Below are 20,487 nucleotides of genomic sequence, written 5' to 3' on the forward strand. Positions count from 1 at the left end.
AAACTGCAAAGGAAAATGGAGGTTGGGTTACTTGGCCCAGGAGCTGCGACCTGCTGCTTGGGGTGGGGGGGCCGGGGCACGAGGACACCCGTCACGTGCTGTCGGGGTGCAGGGAAATGCAATGCTGGGATGCGCTGGGTGGGGGGGGGTGTGCTGCCTGGTATGCACGTGAAAACCAGAAAACGCCAGGAGCCCATGTCTTGGTCGGGAGCGGGCAGGGAACACGCGCTCCCCAGTCCCGACCCACAGTCACATGCACCAAGAAACAGGGCTGAGTCTGACCCCAGCTACCACCTCGGACCTCAGAGAAACTAGCCGGCCTTCTCGCTCTCCCGCACGTCCCCAGCTAGGAGTCTCTGAGGCTTCGAGGGGGTGTGAGGGAGGGGCCCCCGCCCCGCCTCCTCTCAGGGCGCGACACCGATCTCTGCTCCACAGCAGCCCTCAGCTGCGCCGACGGGCTCGAATAGCAAACCTACAAGGCCTGGGCCTCGATGACAGGCCGACGACACCAGCGGGTGGGAGGCGCTGGGACTGGAGAGTTCTGGCACATGCACGGCGCTGCGTTTCAAATGCACGCAGACGAAACGGTCTTGCAATGTGGCATCGCTACCCCAGCCACGGCCCGGGGAGCTCTGGGCCCACTAGGAGCCACTTCGTACTTGAGCATTTATAGGAGCCCTGGCATTTACGCTGCCGATCCGTCCAGGAGCTCTTGACGTCCTTTTCCAAAAGGTCCAATAAAAAAAACCACTTTTTTAAACAAAGGAGGAAACTTTTAAACAAGATGGGTGGTTTCAAACCATCCAAGGCACCTTAGCTCTACAGAGAGCACAGCAAAGCTAGATCTCACATGCTCTTCCCCAGGTGTGGGTCTCTGGTTCTCCCACGGGCCTGAGTCACATGTCCCTCCACCCCTCCACGCCCCCTCCCCCGAGCAAAGCTGCGGCCTGTCCATGGGCTCGGGTCCCTTCGTGTCTCTCTTCTCGGCCGCAGCTCTGCCGGCTCTCTGCTAAGCACAGGAGGACACCAAAGAAAGAGGCAGGCCGGCCCTCTGAAAGGCGCCCCTTGGGAGCAGACATACAGACAATCCCGATCTGACACAGGCTTCGTGGAGGCCCGAACAGACCCCACTGGGAGCACCGGGGAAGGAAGCACGACAGAAATTCACGGCTACTTCGGCACACATGTACTGAGCCTGAGCGACAACCTGGGGGGTGAGCTCCTCTGACAGGTGGGGATGCGGAGGCCTGGGGACAGGGGGGAGGTGGCTGCAGAGCCTGGGCCCTCAACATGCTGGACCTTCTCTCTGGGTCTGGGTCTGGGTGGAGGGGGGCGGGGGCAGCCAGCTACAGCTGCAGAGTTGGGGCAACAGGGCACCTTCGGAGTGAGGCGCTGGGTGGGGGGCGCCGAGCACCCAAGCCTGGTGCTGCCAGAACAGAGCACGGGGTGGGAGGGGCTGCCAGGGGCTTGTGTGCAGGTGTGGTGGGGGTGGGGGCCGTGGAGGGAGCCACATGTGGCCTGGAGAAGGAGGTGGGGCAGGAGAGGAGGCCTCCCTCCACCGGGCCTTGGGGGGTCAGGTAGGGACAGGTACGGACAGGGTCAGCATGAAGAAGAGCCATCCCCAGGAAGAAAGGCTGAGTCCTAGTTTCTTAGAGAAACTACCCAGAAAAATGTTCAGGGCCTGATGGGTCTCCAGGTAGGACTCCCTGGAGTCTGGTCCCCACCCCTCCTGTTTCCATCACAGAGAGCCTCCACCCCCGCAATCTCTGGGGAATTTTCCAACACCTCATCAGGAGAAAAACAAGGAAAAAACCACAATTAGTGGCAGAAACGGCTTCCCAGTGCTGCTGACAGGGATCTCGCCCTCTGTCAGCCCAGAGGAGGGGAAGGTGGGGGCTGACAAGTAATGGCCAGGCTGACCCGGCCACGGCCTAGAAGCCAGGCCAGGAGGGGTCAAGTATCAGTGGAGGCCACAGGGCCGCACCATGATTCCCGCCCAGCCCCAGAGTCTCGAGATGTCCCTGCAGAGCCTCCTGCTCAAGGGGTCCCCATTTTCAAATGAAATGTGCTGACAGGAACATTCCAGATGCCTTCAGAGCAGACTGGGTTGAGGCCAGCTTCTGGATCCCGTCTGGGGTTTGTGCGCACTTGAGAAGCAGGCTGGACCGTGGTGTCTGAGAGAGAGGACCTGGAGGAGGAGGGTTGCTTGAGGGTCCCTCTGGGCCTCCAACCAGCAGAAGAGCCTCTCCTGGCCCCGGTGGAGACTCCTCGACTAGGTCACTCTGGTCCTCCGACCCGCATGCATCGTGACGGCCAGAACCTGGGGCGCCTGTGGGTGCAGCCGCCACTCCAGGAGCGGCAGGTGACTCCTGCTTCACCCCTGCGCCGTCCTGGAGCTGAGACAGCGGGGCACAGAATGCCACCACCCGAGGCATCTCCCGGGCACGGGGCGGACGCCAAGCGGTTTTCCTTCAGCAGCCTCTCGGCAGAAATCCGGGGTTCAGATGGCTGCACACACGAAGAGTGCGCACCCGGGGCCACTGCTCACCGGGGCTGAGGCGTCCGACAGCACCCGCCCTGCCCCGCACGGGCCGCCTGCAGCCGCCTCCCGCTGGCTCACTCCCGCTGCTGTCAGGGTCACATCCAACTGGTCCGACGACCCCCGGCGCGGCACATCCCATCTGAGTCGCTCTGCTCTTAGTGCAGACTTGCAGAAAAAAGAGCCGTTTTGCTACCCTATAAAGGCTACTTCCTAATAAACACATTTGCCTGAGACAGAAAGTCTTGTTTTTAAACAAATCTCGGAGACGTTTCCTGTGAACGGCTACAAGCACAAGTAACCCATTGATGGAAACTCGGGGCTCGTCAGTGAGAGGCTTCCAGAGGGGCAGAGCCGGGGCGCCTGCCCACGCGTGTGCCATCAGCCTCCCTGAAGTCCAGCGCGGCTGACAGCATGTCCTGGTGGCACTCGAGAACCGTCCGCGCTGAAGGAGCCACGCCGTCAGTCCGCTGGGCAGTAAGAGACCTCCCAGCATGTACCTCGGGGAAACGGAAATACACGGCCCGGAGGGCCCAACTCCCGCCTGTCCTGAGTTAGCACAAACCTCCGAGGTCCCGCGAACCAGAAACCCCTGGCCAACGGACTGGGTCCCCGGATGTCACAAAAATGCAAAGGCATCCTAAGTGCCCTGAGGTGGGACAGGCTGGCCATTTGGGGACTATGGTATGACCAAAGGGGACAAACCACGCCAGTCAGGTGTCGTGCCTCTCCCGTACTCCACGCGCTCAGAGAGGCCAAAGCCCGCTGTCGGATGTTTCCTCTGGAAAAACTGGGGCATCTGAAGCGGGAAAAGTGATTTTAAACAAAGAACAAATGGGGCAGAACTTGATCCCCCACGGGGAAACAAGGATGATTCAATACTGGGGGTGTTTCTGGAATGACCAGAAATATTGGGCCAAACGATAGCTTAACACCTCAGCGTTTTTTGTTGTTTTTTTTAATATTCTCCCCCAACCAGCCACTGGGTGCGGGGTGGGGCACAGAAACAGAATCATGCATTTCAGAAAGAGAACAGTCATTTCTCCAAATTCCCAATCACATCTACTTACCCCTCTTCCCTACCCAAAACAGAGTACCTGATTCCTGCATGAATAGCTCTCTTTTTCTCGACACTGGATATTTTTTTTTCCACCAAAACACAAACGCAGTACTATTCAAGAAATGGTAGATAAAGCGGGTTTTGTTTTTGGCTTTTATTAATACCGTCGCCGTTTGGATACATCCACGGCGTGCACCGGCTATCAACAAAATCGAGCTAACTGTAGTTGTAAAACATTTACAGGTCGCCCAGAGCCGGGACCGCGCTGGCGTCTTGGGTGACGGCAGGGAAGCTGCAGGACAGCCGTGCACGAGGTGGATCTGAAGCAAATTGGGCGCTCACCGGGCACCGACAGGGCAGAGCTGGTTTTAAGACCGATATTCTAGGAGTCAGGGCGTCTATTAAACAATGCATCTCGCACCGAACCAGGAAACAAAGTACCCTGCAAATTCGAATGTAAAAACAGTGCGCCACAGACGGTGAAACCAATTCTGGGAAGACAACAACTGAAGCTCTCTGAGAACAAGGTTCTTGGTACCGAGGAAGGTGCTGGAAATACCCCCACGTGACAGCACTTGGCAATCCGGAATCTTTTTTGCACACCGAGAAACAACGGCCAGGCTTTCCAGATCCCAGGATTAGCTTCTGAAAAGGCACTTCACCACTTTGCTAAATGGCTCCGCGAGGGTTTGGGTTTGGGTTTTGGTTTTGGTTTTGGTTTGGCAAGGGGAAAGGCCTTCAGAGCAGTTGTTCTAGGCTGGATTTCTTCCCGTCGTAGCTGGGAACTGAAGTAAGTTCTAAAAGACCAAACTGCTCTTCCTCTGCGTGCCCTGCCTGGGTTCTTCAATCCTTACTTGCTGCTCAAAATGCCCTGGGGTGGGACCGTCACAACTCTTGCACAAAGACCCTTTTGGGGACAGTGAAACCCTAATGGGACTTTTGCGATCTCGTGTGCATACTTCGGAAGCGTTTGACATCTCAGCTTCCAAAAATCCATGAACACCACGGCCTCCGGGCCACAGAAACAATAGAGTCTACCAGGAAGGACAGAAACGGGCACATCCGGCCGCCCTGCTGGAAGAAAGCATGGCCTGATCACAGAGTATCCAAACTGCAGCTCTTTTTCTTTTTTTATTGAGAAATTGTTTTTCTTACAGAAAGCAGCAGTACAGAATAAATAACACAAGGGATAGCATAGAGGTACCAGGAGACAGAAGCCAGGTGTGCCGTTTCAAAGAGACAAAAAAGAACCCCAAAGAAGCTGCAAGCGGAGGGTGGAGGGGTGGCGCACAGGGAACTCAACTTACAGAGGTGAAGTCTGCAAAGCCCAAGGAAGAGGCTTTAGAAGGTTTAGCTGAAGAGGAGGGAGCAAATGGATCTTTTCCACTAAACGGGTCCCCAAACCCCTTTTTATTTTGGAACGGGTCACTGCTGTCAGCCCCAAGTGGCTGGAATGGATCGGGGGGCTCGGGAAAGTCTGCAGAACCAAGCTGGCTTACAGGTGTACTTTTACCTGGAAAGTTCAGGAGAAAAAAAAAGGGGGGGGGGGAGAAAAAGAAAAAAAGAAAAAGAAATACAAGTTACTGACCACAGACAGAACAGAGTGCTGACTAAGGAGGCCGGCGAGCGCTCTCGGGGACACCCTCTCCTTCTTTGGAAAGGGCCGGAATGCCGCCTGCTGGTGGGACAGATCCCAGGGGAATCCTGGATGGATCTTGCTTTATTCTCACCTTATCCCGGAGGCTTCACAGGTTTGTGGGCGATACAAGAAAACCACTTCAGACAAGCCCCTCCCTGCCCCACCCCACACAGCTAAAACGTACTGTCTTTACCAAGTTTACACGGAGACATGTTTCAAAGTGACTCATTTTAGTGGCAACACATTTACTATCACACTGAGTTAAAAAAAAAAAAGTCATGGCTGAGCAGAAAAATACACTGCAAGCTTCTAACAATAAAAAAATGGGGGGAGTAGTATCTGCGATTAAAAGGGGGGGATTAGTGGTTGTGAGGGTCTGGCCTCTGCTGTCCTGAGGTTTTACATCGGTTCTTAGCTCCCACTTCTGCCCTTCGGTGCTGGTGGCTCCAAGGGGCAGGGTTTGGGCCTTTCTAGGCTCTTGCTGAGAGAGTGGCTCTGAGATGCCTGGGTCCTAGCAAGGCCAATCTCAACCGGATGTGTGTGGGATACACATGTTCAGAATCAGAGGGAACCTGGCCATGAGACCATGCTTGGGGCTGCGGCCTGAGGGCAGGTGGCTTCTCCTGACAAGTCCTGCCAATGTGCTGGAATGTTCCACGAGGAATCAGGGGCCTCTCCAGGCCTGCCTAGCAACACTTGATGAGTCTTCAGGGTCTGCCAGTTTTGTAGGCCAGGTTCCTGCCTGACGCCACTCATTTGCCCATTGGAGCACCAGGAGTGAGATGTTCAATTTAGTCCAAGCAGCTTTGTGTCCAAGCCCCAGGTTAGAGACTAGAGGATACTTAACATAATTCCAGTCTGTCAGTCCAGCTGCTTATGTTTACTCTTGCAATTTCAAAGCTGATGTGCACCAAGAACCCACAAGCCAAGGGCCACATTCCACACACAACCCTGGACATTTAGCTGCACATCCAGAAAACGCCCCCAGCCCCGAGCGGCACCTCCGGCGCCCCCATGCGGCACCTGAGCCTGGGACACCTGCCCTCCTCACCCAGCCAGCCTCTGCCACCCCACCCGCTAGCTAGAGAGAGGACCCGCCTGTCCATCTCCACGCCTAGCTCTTAGAAGCATCCTCTCTGATGCCATGCTTCTACGGGCCCCCAGCTGTCCCTAAGAGCTCTGGGGCCACAGCCTGCCTCTGCTTCTTTCAGCTCCAAGACCTCAACAAGGACAAGTCCCTCAGCCCCAGCTGGCCTCAGTTGCCTGTGTGTGAAGTGGGAACGAAGAGGCAGGGGCCAGATGAGGTGGCTGATGCACGCACAGACCCACGGGGCAGCACGCTCTGCGCCCCACCCCGAGGCTGCCCTGGCATCCCACATCACAGTGGGTGCTGCCTTCTCCGTCACACCGCCTGCCCCGGGCAGTTCCAGCAGGACTTGCACGGACCGAGGGGGGAGGGGCAGGCTGGAGCAGAGGTCTGTCTCTCCCTGGGACCTCAAATTGATTCCCAGGCAGGCGTGGGGCCCAATGGTGGGTGGACCCTATGAGCTAGAAGGGTCCCCCCATGGAAAGCCTTTGCCGAAGCCCCCGGATGTGCCCCACTGACCCGGGTCACAGGACTGTTCCCCAGAAGGGTAGCGCCGAGTCCACCATGCAACAGGAATTAGGACTTCTCTCTCCCACAGCAACTGACTTGTCAAAGTGAAGGCCTGGGGGGTACCCCCCCCACTTTCTGTACTGGTCGAGTCTCTAGCGCGGGTACCTCCTCCCCTATCCATGACAGAGCCCAGACCTCCTGCAAGCTGTCCGTCCAGCACCAAATGCTCCTCCCCACGCCATCCTCCCTGATGTTAGCTCTCCCACCTCCTCCTTGTCCTGGACTTTAGCGCAGCTCCGCCCCACCCCACCCCCCTCCCCCCCTCCCCGGGTGCAGAGAGCAGGGTGCTCTGGGAGCCCGCCACAGCTTGTCTGGCTTGTTCCACTGGCCCTGAAGACCTGCCCCGCCTCACGGCCACCATGCACAGCCAGCCTACTCCCTGGCCAGAGGGATGCGCCAACAGATGAATCAAGGCCTCCCTGGCCCCCAGAACTGTGGGGAGAGGAGACAGCTGTCAGGCGAGGCCAGCCCAGCAGCTTGCAAACTCCAGGCTGTCCACCTAAGAACAATGGGGGGCCAGGCATACCCCAGAGGCACCCCAAGCAGGAAGAGTGGGCATGGGGCCAGGGTGCTCCAGTCCACATGCCTCACACCACCTCGAGACACCGTATTTCTCTCTGCAGTCACTGTCCCGAGCAAGCGGCCCTCATCTCTCCTGGGTCCCTGGGAACAGGCTTCCCACAACAGCCACTCTCCCTCTCGGCTTCCTGCCCCACAGGCCACCCCCACCCAGCAAAGTGGCTTTTTAACAAAGAGCTGATCCCCACGCTGCTTAGATCTCCCAAAGGCTCCAGGCTACCCTAGGAATACCCACCAACCTCCTCCACCCACCCCCTGCGCCCGCACCCGGCCGCCTTCTGCCCTGCCCAGCTCAGGCCTTTGCGCCTGCTCTCAGGCTTAGGGGGCCCTTCCTCTGTGGGTGCCACACACTCAGAGGCCGCCCCTCCCCACTTCTGGCTGAGATTCCTCCCTATCTGCTGCTCTGCAGCCCGTTTGACATTGTGTCCTTAGGTCACATGTGTATTTTTACTCTCACTAGAATGTAAGCTCTGTGAGGCTGGGGCCCCGCTGTCCACGGCTGTGTCCCCGTCCCCCCCACCCCCACCCGCCTAGCACAGGGCCCAAAGCTTAAACTCCCTGCTGAACGAAGCTTTCCAAGCTCTCCCACGCCCAGCCCTGCCTCAGGCCCATGCTTCCCCCATCTCGTGGTGCCTCCCAAAGGCCCCGCAACCCACGCCAAACTTCCCAACTTCACCCCTCGCCAGCCCTCCAGGGCCCAAGTGGTACCTCCTTCCCTGGGAAACCCCCCAAATCAGGGTTTCTTTCTGGCTGGTTCTTCTGCCCAGGATGCACTCCTGTCTCCCTGGCACCTGTGTTCAACTCTTCCAGCCCAGCCCCGGGGCAGGCCAGATCCACCCCTGGAAAACCGGGAGCAGCACAGCAACCCCCACCCCCACCTTGTTCTCAGATTCAGTTTCCTAATCCATGACAAGGGGTTGCTACGGGTTGAACTGCATCCCCCACAAATTCATGATGTTGTCTTCACGCCCAGCACCTCAGAAGTTGACTGTGTCTGGATATGGGGTCTTTGAAATGGCAGCTGAGGTAAAATGATGTCCTGTGGCTAGGCCCTAGCCCAGTAAGACCGGTGATTTTATAAGAGGAGGAGGCTAGGACACAGACACGCACAGAGAGAGGATGTGAAGACACAAAGAGATGGCCCACCACCAGCCAAGGACAGAGGCCCCGGAAGGAAGCAGCTCCGCTAACACCCCGATCTTGCACCTCCAGCCCCCAGAGCCGTTGAGACAAGGATACGCTTCTATTGTTTACACCGCCCAGCCTGGGGTCCCGCTCGGCAGCCCGGGGTCCTGCTCGGCAGCCCGAGCTCGCTCGCACAGGGTCAGGAGAAGGCCACCCTGCGTAGCTACCAGGGCAGTCACCGAGAGGAGGGGCCGACCCACGACGGGGCTGCTCGTTCTCGTGAATGCCCGTGAGCTGGGCCAACTCACTCGTGTGCCCTCTGTGGCGGCTTTCGTGCCACGACAGCAGAGCTGAGCCGGGAACACGTAAGGCCTGCGGGGGCACAAAGAGCGACTCTGGCCTTTCCCAGAAACCCCTCACATACCCGTGCCATGGAGTGGGCGCTCAGCTCAGACACCCGCCAGGCAGTGAGCACATCACATTCTACTGCCCGGTGACCAGGCCCCTCTGGGAGACTGAAGGACGCGCCAGGCCCCAGGGAGGAGCCCCTGGGCCCCACAAGGAAACTGAGGACCCCTGACTGCAGCTCTCTGCTCTGACAGAGCCACTCAGAAGCCCTGTGAGCGGCACAGTGGCACTTACAGCCTCCGAACGAGTGTGCCTTCCCCCTGGACTGCTTTGCAGGCACCTGCCCATCCCACCTCCTCAAACCCCCCTCTGTACCCTCCCTCCCCACGGTGGAGCAGCACCACGTGCCAGATGCCACCCCCAAGAGAAGAGGCACAGCCCAGGAGAGGCCCCCCGTGGAGTGTACCAGGAGGCCAGCTCCACCTCGCCTTCCACACCCCACGTGGTGGCACCATCCAAGGCCTGATCGCAGGTAGACACACGTGCTCCCAAGTGAAGCCCGCTCCGGGGGGCTCCTGGAGCACCCACAGCCTTTCCGGGGCCTGGGAAGACTGGCCCTCATCTGCACACTTAGCCAGCATGTGCAAGGACCCTCAAGGCCATAGGCAGGGGTGCCGTGGGGGACAGCATCCTGAGGGTTGGGGACACAGGCTCGGGTTGCATGGGGAAGGGAAGCTGACCTCAGCCTGCAGGGTGCTCGTGGCCTGGCCACCCCCAGCCTCCTTCCCGTGGCCACCTCCACTGTTCTGACCACCCACACTGTCCAGCCTGGCACAGCCTCGCCCTTCCCCTGGCAGACGCTCCCCCAGAGCTCACTCCTCCCCTACAGGGCTCCCCACTGCCTTGTCCACCTCCCATGGCACCGGCCTTTCCCGCTCTGGCCTCCAGCACACGTGAGGGTCAGTTCCTCATAGGCAGGGCTCAACAACTGGCACAAGTAAATACCACTCCCTGTCCCTGGTGGGGAGCGGGGGGTCCTCGTGGGCTGGGTGCTGCCATACGAGAGCCGCAGGACTGTCCCGAGGGACTGAGGCCCTTTCGGGGAAACCCTCTGGTGAGCTAGGAAAGAGTAAGGCATCTGGCTTCCCTCCTCTGCAAGAAAGAGCAATATTCACTGGTGCACTCTTGGGCTGATTTTTTTTTTTTTAATTAAAAACTAAAATGACAACAGACCAAACAGCAAAATTCAAATACAGGAAAAAGTAAAGAGTTGCTGGGGACGGACTGAAAATCTCAGGGCATGGCACAGCTCCTGGTTCAGCAGTAAGTCCAGGTGGACAGCTGCTCGATTTCTCGGATCATTTCTTGCAGGATCTGGTCCAGAGGGCAGGTATAAAGGGGTCCAGCCCAGCCCCAAGGGTGAGCGCAACGGTCCGAATGTTAAAAGGTATTGCCCACTTCTGTGCTCTTTCCTTCTTTTAAATCGGGAACATCTCCCCACCCTGGTTTGGGTTTGCTGTGGTTTTTAAATTGCTTTTGGGGGTAGTGGTTCAGAATCCAGCCCTGCCAGGATTTTAAGCTGAGGTTTCTGACAAGCCAAGAGGCGATCGGGGAGATGAAAAGCATCGTTCACATCAAAACTGCTGGGGCCTGGTCTTGCTCCGTTGCTGAAACCGTTATTATTTAGAAATCATGACTGTGTTAATATGAAACCAGGGCACATCAACTGCTCTTGATTTCAAAGGGAAAAAAAGAAACAGAACGGTTTTTTCTCGGTTGTCTGTTTTGCGCTTTGGCACGGAGGCCGAATTACTGGACCTGATGCGTGCAAAATCGGTGGCATCCCTGGCTTGGCCTGACACAGTACTGGTGACCAGAGGCTTTCTGCCAAGAAACGCACGCCACGACAGCCCTCGGTCCAAACTTCCTACCCCGCACCCCCATTTATTTTTAGCAGCTGCACTTTTAAAACATTCTGGGTGTAGTTCCTGCTTTTACATAACCACTTCTGCTAACACCTTAATCATTTTTCCGATTTTCTGAGGTGTACCTTAAACGTGACAAAGTTGTTTTCAGCTGCCTCCGGGGCCCTGAGCAAACTCACTGCCATTTTGTGCCTTTTCACGGCTCCAGGTACCATGAGTAAGGAAAGATGTTGACCGTGGCACGTTTCAGAGAAGGCAGAGGTAACTGGTTTTTAAAAAACTGCTCTAAGAGCTACGGGGGGTGATTCCCGACACACACCATGTGGGAGGCGCGGCACCACTGTTCCTAGATGTCGGCGGGCGCGAGGCACCACCCGACCCCTCTGCAGCGCGAAGGTGGGGAATGACGACCCCCTGGGGGCTGGAAGCTGCTGGCCGGCTGCCCACAGTGACTCTCCAATATTCACAGGAGTCCTCAGTAACAGGGGAGAGGAATGCAAGATTGAAGAAAAGGCAGAATAGGGCTTATTTCAAACCGCAGCAGTTTCAACAGTTACCCAAGCGGTGCACCGAAACCGCACACAGGACTGCCTTTAGCAAAAACAATATGAACCCAATGGTTTACCACAGTGTGTGCTGTTAAAAAAAAAACACAACAACAACAAAAAAAATTCAGTGGCCGGCTCCACCCTGGTAGAAATTTCTTTAATTCTCCTATTTAACTTTTCGAGGCCACGCGTGCCCCTGTGCCCCCCGGGTCCCCCGGGCCCCGGGCAGGTGCTCCTGAGCAAGTCTCTGGCAGCAGAGTTCCCTCCTCGCTGCGCCTTTCCCAACACGCTTTTCAGGAAACTGCTGCCCGGGAAGGGTCCCCGAGAGCCTGGCCCGTCCATGGGAAAATGATGGAACGAACACTTGAAAGACCGTGAGCGCTCAAAACTCTCAGAGAAGGTAGATCCCCTTGTTCGAAAGTCTTACTTAGGAGGAGACGAAGAGGTTTTGGGTGACTTAGGGTATCAATAAATCTGATGGGTAAAGGTATCAAAAATACACCCAAGTGTGAGTTTGTTTTCATCCCAACTGGACACTTGCTGGGTTCTATTTATAAAATTCAGGGCCAAAGCTGAAACATGCAACTACATTTTTGTAGATGATAGATAATACGAAAACAACAAAACACAACAAAAAAATGAAAAACAAAGGGCTTGTGGTCAGGACAGCTGCCCCACCTTAGCTATTACCCTACACAACACAGGACGTTCACACAACTGCCATTTATCCCAACTTGGGACACCCACGCAGCTGTCACTCGCCTTACACAACAGGGGACACCCACGCAACTACCGCTCATCCTCCACAGCACAGACCCCGACACTACTGCCAGGCTTCTGACTGTCACACCACACGGGAGAACCGCGGCTGGAGAGGGGCACTCCCTGTTTCCTTGGCTTCTCTCTTCCCACCCCACTGCCCCCCTGCCCTCGGCAGAAAAGCTTAAGTCGGGTGGGGGGGGGACCATGGGGAGAAAGAGAGCGAGCAGGCTGTCCAGAGCACAACCTTTCAAATTCACAATCACTTGGGATTCTTTTACTGAAAGAGACTGCTTTTTAACAACGTGTACCGGTGTTTCCCTCTGGTTCCCGCCTATGGTGGGATACGGAAGGCAAGCGACGGGACCTAATTTCTCAAAATGTGATGCGTGGGACCATCTAACGGCTTGCAAGCGAGGAGTCCTGCAGACGCCAGCCCTGCTCGCTCTCGCTGATGCACATGTGAGGGGAGGCAAACCCGGCAGATCAAAGCCATGCCAGGTAGCACAGCCCTGGCAGATAAAATCTGAGGTCCCCACCATCACAGCATTGAGATTTTCCACTAAAAATATTTACTGAATTTTAAGAAAATCTGCTTAATGCATTGAAGGGAACAGGATGAGGTTTGGTACCGAACTGTTGAGAAAAGCTGAACAAATATTTACTATTATCCACCAGGCATCTCCACCACTGGTATGTTTTTCAGCCTCTGCGGTGTCTAAGGGTGGTCAAAGGCCATGGAAGCGAGCTGGGTGATGAGCCCCATGGATGTGGTGGGGTCAACCCACCATTACGAGAGAGAGGAGAAAAAGGGGAAGAAAAGTAGCCACACTTTTCGGGTCCTCAAAAGACAAATACTACTGGGAGTGAGAAATACGATTTTCGAGAAGTTTCAACAAAAGGCTCCTTTAGTTCTGAGCAAAAACAGGGAGGGGAGTTCGAGACTTAAGAATGAATTTACAAATCCCAAATCAGTCTTTACAACAAAAACGATATGGACTGCAGGTCTCACAGTTCTGCTTTTTCAAAAATCACATTTGTTCTTTGATTTTTGCCTTTGACACGCTGCTGGAGCAGCCCTGCGTGCTGACCCGAACCGTCCCCATCCCAGGGGCTCAGGGCACCCTCGGGGGACAGGGAGACGCTCGTAGCTACACAGCAGCCAAATGGGGGGAGCCCTGGGTCTGCGCCACAGGACCACGGTGGCCCAGCCTTTGTTCCTCCCTATAGAGGAGCTCTGAGGCTGCCAAAGCGCTACCCCTGCACAAAGGCGTCGTACCCACATTTAACAAAATCACCAGAGTGTCACGTGGCGGGTCAGAAAGACGGTCAGGAGGTGTGCGTGCACGGGAGCTGCAGGGCCCACCAGGAGCTCCCTCCTATTGTGGGGGCAGCCTGGAAGGAGGCAGGAGAGCCTGTTGCAGAATAGGGGGCCCCCCGCTCTTGCTCTCTGTACGACCAGATTGCACCCCCCGCCCCACCACCCCACACATCAAACCCACGCATGTGCTGTTCTTCAGCTGACAATGGCAGAGGGAGAGAGGCGGACTGGGGTCCTCTGAATCTGAGAAACGAGGGGACGAGGGACCGTGGAAAAGCAGAGGCCACTCTGGGCACATCTTCCTAGGCTCCCTCACCTTGCTAAGGTGGAACCAAGGACTTGGGGGAGGTGTGTCAGCACGTACAAGAGGCACTCAAGATGGCTAGGGAGGGACCAGAGCCGGGCGCAGGGCGGCGGCTCCTGTCTGTTCATACCTATGCTCAGATGCAGGATGGCGGGGGGAGGTCAAGGCTCTCCGAGCCTGCACCCCACCCTGAGGTGCCCCCCAGGAGCCTGGCTGGCTGAGCTCTGATTCCTCTGCTCCAGGACCCTAAGCCACTGAACAACAGGTGACAACTGTGTCACTGAACTCCCACTCAGTCTTCCCTCCTGGGTGCAGGAGGGTGGGCGTGTGCTAAGATAGGCAAATGCTTCTATTTTCAAACTCAGCCGACTTCGCGGAGCAGAAATGTACCCCAAAGAACAGTCTGTCTCCAGGCATTTCACAAGGAAGAGGCTGAGAGGAAAAGGGCGTTTCTCCCTCTGCTGGGAGCGGGGCCGGCGGCGAGCTCGCGCTGCCAGGGCGTCACCCCCAGGCCTGACACAGACCCGGCCCCCCCCCCCAGCTGGCGGGGGCGGCGGGCAGGAAAGGAGGGCTCCACCAGGCTGGGCGCCCGGGGCTCCGCTGGAGCACCCCGACCCTGGCTGGTCAGCAAGTACCAGGATTTTCCAGGCTTCTTGAGATGGCGGTGAACTGCTCTTGTCCCGTTCTAAAACTTCGCATGTACCCACCAAATTATCTCTTTGAAATCATCGTGGGAACGGAATTAAAGTAGTTAAGTTCAAGGCTGAGGTGCTAACCGCACGGCTCAACTGGAGAAGCCATTTTAAAAGTGGATCTTGAGCAACAAACAAGGGGTTGGGACCCACACGGGCAACGATGGCCACCCCGGTCTCACCCTCAGCCTGGCCCTTCAGAGCACAGGGAGAGCCAGCGTGAACACGGGCTGGAGCCGCGGGGGAACGTGGGGCTCCCTCTGCGCCCGAGTCCCGCGGGGCGGCTCCCCCAGGACGGGCAGGCTGACCGGCCGGCGAGCGCGCTGATCTGCGGGTGGGCGGCAGCCAGCAAACCGCCCGAAGCAAGAAGCCGCAGTCACCCTGCGCGCGTCCACACACGGGTGTGGGAGGGGACTCACGTTCTAGGGGAGACAGGACTTCTTGTTTTCTGAAAATCATTTGACTCAAAGAGGACATAGATTAAGTGCTATCTCGTTTTCCTGTGTTCGTTGGAAAAATTGAGGGGAAGGGGCAGAGGGGCAAAAAAGACACCCCAGGCATGTGCACGGCTTTATTCTGGAGGTGAAAAGGTCATTAGCAGTAATAAGAGGGTAATAAATTGCGGAGAGGTTAAAGGTGACTGGCTGGTTAGCACGCTGGTGTCACCCGGGCACTGCAGGGCCCGGACCAGGGCTGCACTTGCAGGAAGTGGCAAGGGTGGGGCCGGGCGCAGGATCCCGCTATCTGTCACCGGGGTGCGGAGGCCCAATCACTGACACCCACACAGCCATTTCCTGCCCTTAAAAAAAAATCTGTTTCTCCCTTTGCAAATCAACAACTTTTACCTAGAAACTCTTTAGCGGTGAGTTCTGACTGATCTTGGTCTCTGATCCGTTGCAGAAAATACACCATTGTTTACCTGGGGGAGGTGTGCGAGCGCCAGCTTTAACTGACAGGTTTCGGAGGCTGCGAGTGGGGTCTGTTTTGCATCTGCCTGGAAGAAACCAATTCTCTCTACCCCAAACAGGCACCTGCTGGTGACCGAATACCTTGACAGACCTTTCTAGAAAAGAGCTCTGAGCACAGAGGACGCAGTGCGGACACTGGAGCTCCGGGTGTGCCCCCAGACGGGGGTTCTCGATGGTCCCTGAGGGTACACTTTCCGGCTCGGGTCAAGAGAGAACTCCATCTTTAGCACTAAAAACAGATGGCCAGCCGTGGGCTGACGCCAGAACTCATTCAACAGGGAACCTCGGTGAGACTCCCGGGGGAAGGGTCCCCCGCTGTGACTGCACACACTGACACACACGGGAGTTTATCGCATGTCAAGTAAACCTCAGTCACGTTTTCAAAAACAAAAATAGCTCCCACAGAATGTGAAAACTGCAGGCTGTCGTGTACCAGAGGTGGTACCTAAAAAACCACGCATGACTCAGACCCAAACGTGCATTTGGTCCCGGACAAGTGACCACAGCTGAGCTTCGCCAGCGAGGACCCTGGAGCCCTCTTTGAAGTTCAACTACCCATCTCTGACTTTTTCAACTGCAAAGATTTCTGCCAAACTGCAACCTCGTGGGGAAAAGGGTGCCTTGGTGACTCCCTGCATGCATATGGCTGCCTCAGACCCAGCCTCTGTCTGGCCCTGGGAAAGGAGCTTGTGGAAGGAGGACCCGTGTCCTGGTCCCGGTACCCTAGGGACGGGATGGGGACACATGTCACACACATCACATCACGAGTAATCACTGTGCGAGGCACCTTGCCCACACGCCCACCTGCTAGGCCAGAGTTGGTCCCGTGTTCAGTCAGGGAAACCGAGCTTGGTGAGGTTGAGACACTTGCCTAGAGCCCCTCAAGGAGATGGTGACAGAGCCAGAACATAAACCCAGGCCCTGGCTCCAATGTCCAGAAACGTGGACTAAGCCTAATCAAGCAACCTTCCTGGATTCTAGTGGCCTCACATATCGGAGCCACCTCCAGGCGCAGAGACCTGGCACGGTTCTAGAGACCACGGAAAAAAGAAACCCATTACCACCAGGCAGTCTGGACCACCTACGTGGGATCTCTACGGGATCAGGGCTCCATCACCAGAGTTGTGGGGGGCCCCCGGCAGCAGGGTACCCACTTTGCCTTGTCCCCACTCGGCCACGCTGTGGCCGCAGTTCCCTCTGCATGCCGGGCAGGCCCTTGAGTGTGATCACATGGCATTCCCAGGTGGTGACGGCCATGGGGCCTCTCCACACGGGAAAAGGCCAGGTTAAGTGAGAAGAGCAGAGAAGCACAGTCTATTCCCTCACTTTCAAACTGTTGGACTTTGTTTTCTTAAAAAACAAAAGCAACAAAACAACTTGGACATCCATGCCTGGCTGCTTCCTATCTTAAGCAGCCAAGAGAATAAGAGTTGTGCCTTGTGTTTTCATAAAGACCGCCTTGAGCAGGACTTCCTCCAGCGCTCATCTGCTGACCTGTCCTGCTAATAACCAGCTAACTCCCGGGCTGCTCTGGGGCCCAAGGAGTCTCGCTCTGTGCAGCGTGGATGCGGAGGGGGAGGGCAGTGTGCACAGCTGGGCCTTGATTCCCTCCAGCAGAGCGGCAGCGTGGGGCAGACACGGTCCTTTGCATCCCCCAAAGAACCGAATGCTTCCCCCCAGATGCAACTCATTAAAAGGTCAACTGCTGGGTCGGACATCACGCATGGGGTACATCTGCATGGCCAGCGTTTCCACGTTGTTAGAGGTTAGTACGAAATCACAGCAGAGCCACCACCGGAAGCTGCTTAAACGATAATAGCCACACGGTCTGTACCTACCACCCAGCAGTGTGTACAGCGCAGAGTTTTTCTGATCAGCCATTGCTTCTAGGTAAGAGAATCAGATGAGAGACATTTAGACCTCAACGCAGGTGTGTCATGGCCGCTTACAGATGACACGCTGCACATGCACCCACCGTCCTCCAGAACCCGTGAGAACTCTGAACCTCAGGGTTTGATTCTCATTACAGCTGTAGATGGGGGTGGAGAGGTCCAGGGCTGGCCCTGCTGCCTTTGCTGTGTGACAGTGGGTGGCCCACCCGGCCTTTCTCACTTCCCTTTCCCCTTCTGAGAAGAGAGCATCACGGTGCCTGTCCTATCTTGTGGCTCTTACTAGGACCTGGCTAGGTAATCCTACGGGTCCATGGATGTGACGAGGAGAGTTGAGGCACCTGGCACCTCAGCGGCCATGGCAGAGTAAGGGTGCAGTGGCCCAAAGCCAAGAGCAAGAGCAGCCTGAGACTGCCCAGGGTACAGGCCCAAGCCTCCCCAAACGGGGATGGCTTCTCTGCTTTGTAAGTCTGTGATACGCTGAAAGCAGCAGCCAAGATTGGGCAGGGAGGCTTGCGGAGGGCAATACAAGGGAGAGGGGACAGCGAAGGGCAAATTCAGAAGTAGACCCGGCACTGGTTCAAGGAAGGGGAGGAGGCTAAAATAAGAGTTTCCAAGAAACCCTGAGCATGACGTTCTGCACCTACTAGCCGGAGCTGTGTGCCTCCTTGAAGTCTGACAATTACTGCCTCGCTCCGCCTGTGTGCATGCGTGTGCGTGTACCTTCACACGGGAACGTGTGGACACGTGCACTGTGCCTAGGTGCATGCAAGCGTTATGAGAACGTGTACCTGCGAGGGAGCATGGAAAGGCGTGCATATGTGCGTACACGCATCTGCACGTGTGAGCAGTGCATGAACACGTGTACTCACACACGTATGCACATGAGCATGAGCCCATGCCACATACGTACGTGTGTATGCAGGCGCACGCATGCATGCTTTGGCCCCCATCTTTCAGGCAGAGTGTGGAGGCCTGATGCCCTTCCATTAGGAGACTGCCAGGGGTGTCCCCTTAGAGCCGCCAAAGTGGGCACTGAGGGCAGGGCTCCCATCCTCCTGAAAGAAAGCCCTGGCTGGCCCAGGTGACAGGACAGGGCAGGCAGCCTCTCCACTAAGAGGAGGACTTCGACAGGTGGACCTCGTGTTGGATCACCGCAGGGCCTACAACCCATGACCACCTGTAACTAGAGAGTTCCATGGGCCACCAAGTGGAGGCCCAGGCCAACTGAAGGGCAGAAGCTAGCTCAGGCAGGACCAAGGTTTCAAGAGAGCATGTGGGTCTCCTGTGGCCACCCCTAGTCTTGAGACAGCATAGGTGAGACTGTCTGGAGCCGGGGCACCAAGAAAACAGTGAGCAGGGGTGGATAAAGGGGCTGGGAAATTGCGGTGAATCCCACTGCCACTTGAAGCAACAGCTTTCTCCTTTTGAGTCTGGCAACCCGGCCTGTCGGCCTATGGCCATCATAGAAGAGAGAGCCCCCGCACAAGCTCAAAGTCCTCAGCATCCTCAGGGGGACACCTGGGCCCTCTCCTGAGAGTAGGGCCCCAGGGACAAGATCAAGAGAGATTGGTAGCACCAGCCAGAGCCAGGAGAGGTGAGGTCTGCAGGAAGCCCCTTGCTTGGAGCTGTCCGGAGAGATACCTGGCAGGAGCCAAGCAGAAGGGAGCCCAGAGCCATCTGCCTCCTCTTGTACCAAACACGGCCAAAGAAGACTCCCACTCCCAACCCCACTCTGAGTCCTTAACCAGTAGGGAGGCGCCAGATTGAGGGGGTGGCCTCAGCCAACTTGGGAAAGAGCTCGGGTTGGGGGAAGGCCAGAAAGGCCACAGGGTCCTGACTACACACCCCGCCAAGGGCCACGCGGCAGCTCTCACCACCACAAGGGCTGAGCCCTGGGCCTTCTAGAGACCACCCTGGAGGCCCACACTAAGCCCGGAGCCAAGGGACCCCGAGGATGGGGTGAGGGTGGGTAGGATGGGAGGCGTGCCCCAGGCACACACCATGTGAGGACCCAGGTCACTAAGCAGTAGGGAGACCCTCTTGCTCCAAGTGCGGGTCCCCCGGCATCTGCTCCACTCTGGGCTGGTGAACAGAGAAGCCCTCGGTCCCCCTCCCCGCGCCATCCTTTGACGGTGGGCGGGCGGCTGCGAGAGAAGAAAGCGTACTGACCGCTGGGCGGTTTAGGCCGTGGAGGAGCAGGTTTCTTCGGAGGCAGAGCGGGAGTGTCCTGTTTACTTTTAAAGGGGTCATCTGAGAATCCTGCCCCTCCAAAGGAGGAGGTGAAAGGACCAGAAGTTGGGGGCTGTAAAAGAGGACACGAAAGAGAGGCAAAAATAATCATTAAAATGGAGGCAACGGATGTCCATTCAGCCAATGCTCAAGTACCGAGAGCCTCAGTGAGGCCCCCAACCCTCTGGGTTCCGCGGCACGGCCCCCACGGGGACCCGGGTCTCTCACAAGACACCTGCTTTCCTCCACCCTCAACAGCCAGGGTCCTCTGGCCTGTGAGGGGCAAGCCAGCAAACACAGAGCAGGCGAGAGCCGCCCTGCGCCTCGACAGGCTTATGTCACGCGAGGGGTGTCCCCTGCCACACACGCCGTTCCACCCAGGCAGGGATATCAAGTCTTTCCTGACCCCAGGGTCCCCTGGGCCTCCTTGCGTCAGAGATGGGCCCCACCCTCACCCTCACGCTATCTGCAGACCCCTCTGTGTGCCACCTCTGGGCTGAGCACTGGCCTGCGTGGCTGCTGCCTCTGGGCAGTGACAGGCAGCTCTGGGCACTGGGTGAGAACGGCCGCAGACCACCTCCTCGCCCTGACGTGGCCCATGGGAGCTGCTGCCTACACAGTGACTCAGGCTGGAGCCCACCCCCACTCCTGTTGGCACAGCCTTGGCTGCCTCCGTCAGGCTCCTCCAGCCCGGACCTTCCACCCCTGCTCCCACCTGACCCCATCTCAAGTGCAAATGGGACCATGTGATCCCAGCGAGAGAGATGCACAGGCGGGTGTGTGGGTAGAGGACAGGTTGGTACATAGCACTCAACGGTCCCAGCGCCCACCACTAACCTCCGGAGCACTCTTCAAGGCACACGGGGCCTTCATTACAGCCCCCCACTATCCAATTCTTCCAC

General features: G+C 57.0%; 1 protein-coding gene across 12 annotated transcripts in view; it reads right to left on the reverse strand.

The window, feature by feature from the left end:
• Positions 1-490: 490 nt before the first annotated feature.
• Positions 491-20,487, reverse strand: part of EPS15L1 (epidermal growth factor receptor pathway substrate 15 like 1) — a 93,006-nt gene continuing 73,009 nt past the window's right edge. For 2 of the 12 annotated variants that reach the window (XM_081814835.1, XM_081814851.1), the window contains 4 exons: positions 19,526-19,658; positions 17,303-17,350; positions 4,907-5,112; positions 4,455-4,673 (listed from right to left, as the gene is read on the reverse strand). In XM_081814835.1, coding sequence (XP_081670961.1) covers positions 4,578-4,673; positions 4,907-5,112; positions 17,303-17,350; positions 19,526-19,658 — 483 coding nt within the window. In that variant the 3' untranslated portion in view covers positions 4,455-4,577. Of the gene's footprint in view, positions 4,674-4,704; positions 5,113-17,302; positions 17,351-19,523; positions 19,659-20,487 lie in introns of those variants that run through there. The other 10 variants (XM_081814799.1, XM_081814823.1, XM_081814842.1 and 7 more) reach the window with 9 other exon arrangements.

The sequence above is a fragment of the Leptonychotes weddellii genome, chromosome 1 (assembly GCF_054177405.1).
Source record: "Leptonychotes weddellii isolate Sample4059 chromosome 1, ASM5417740v2, whole genome shotgun sequence".
In the NCBI taxonomy this organism is placed as follows: Eukaryota; Metazoa; Chordata; class Mammalia; order Carnivora; family Phocidae; genus Leptonychotes; species Leptonychotes weddellii.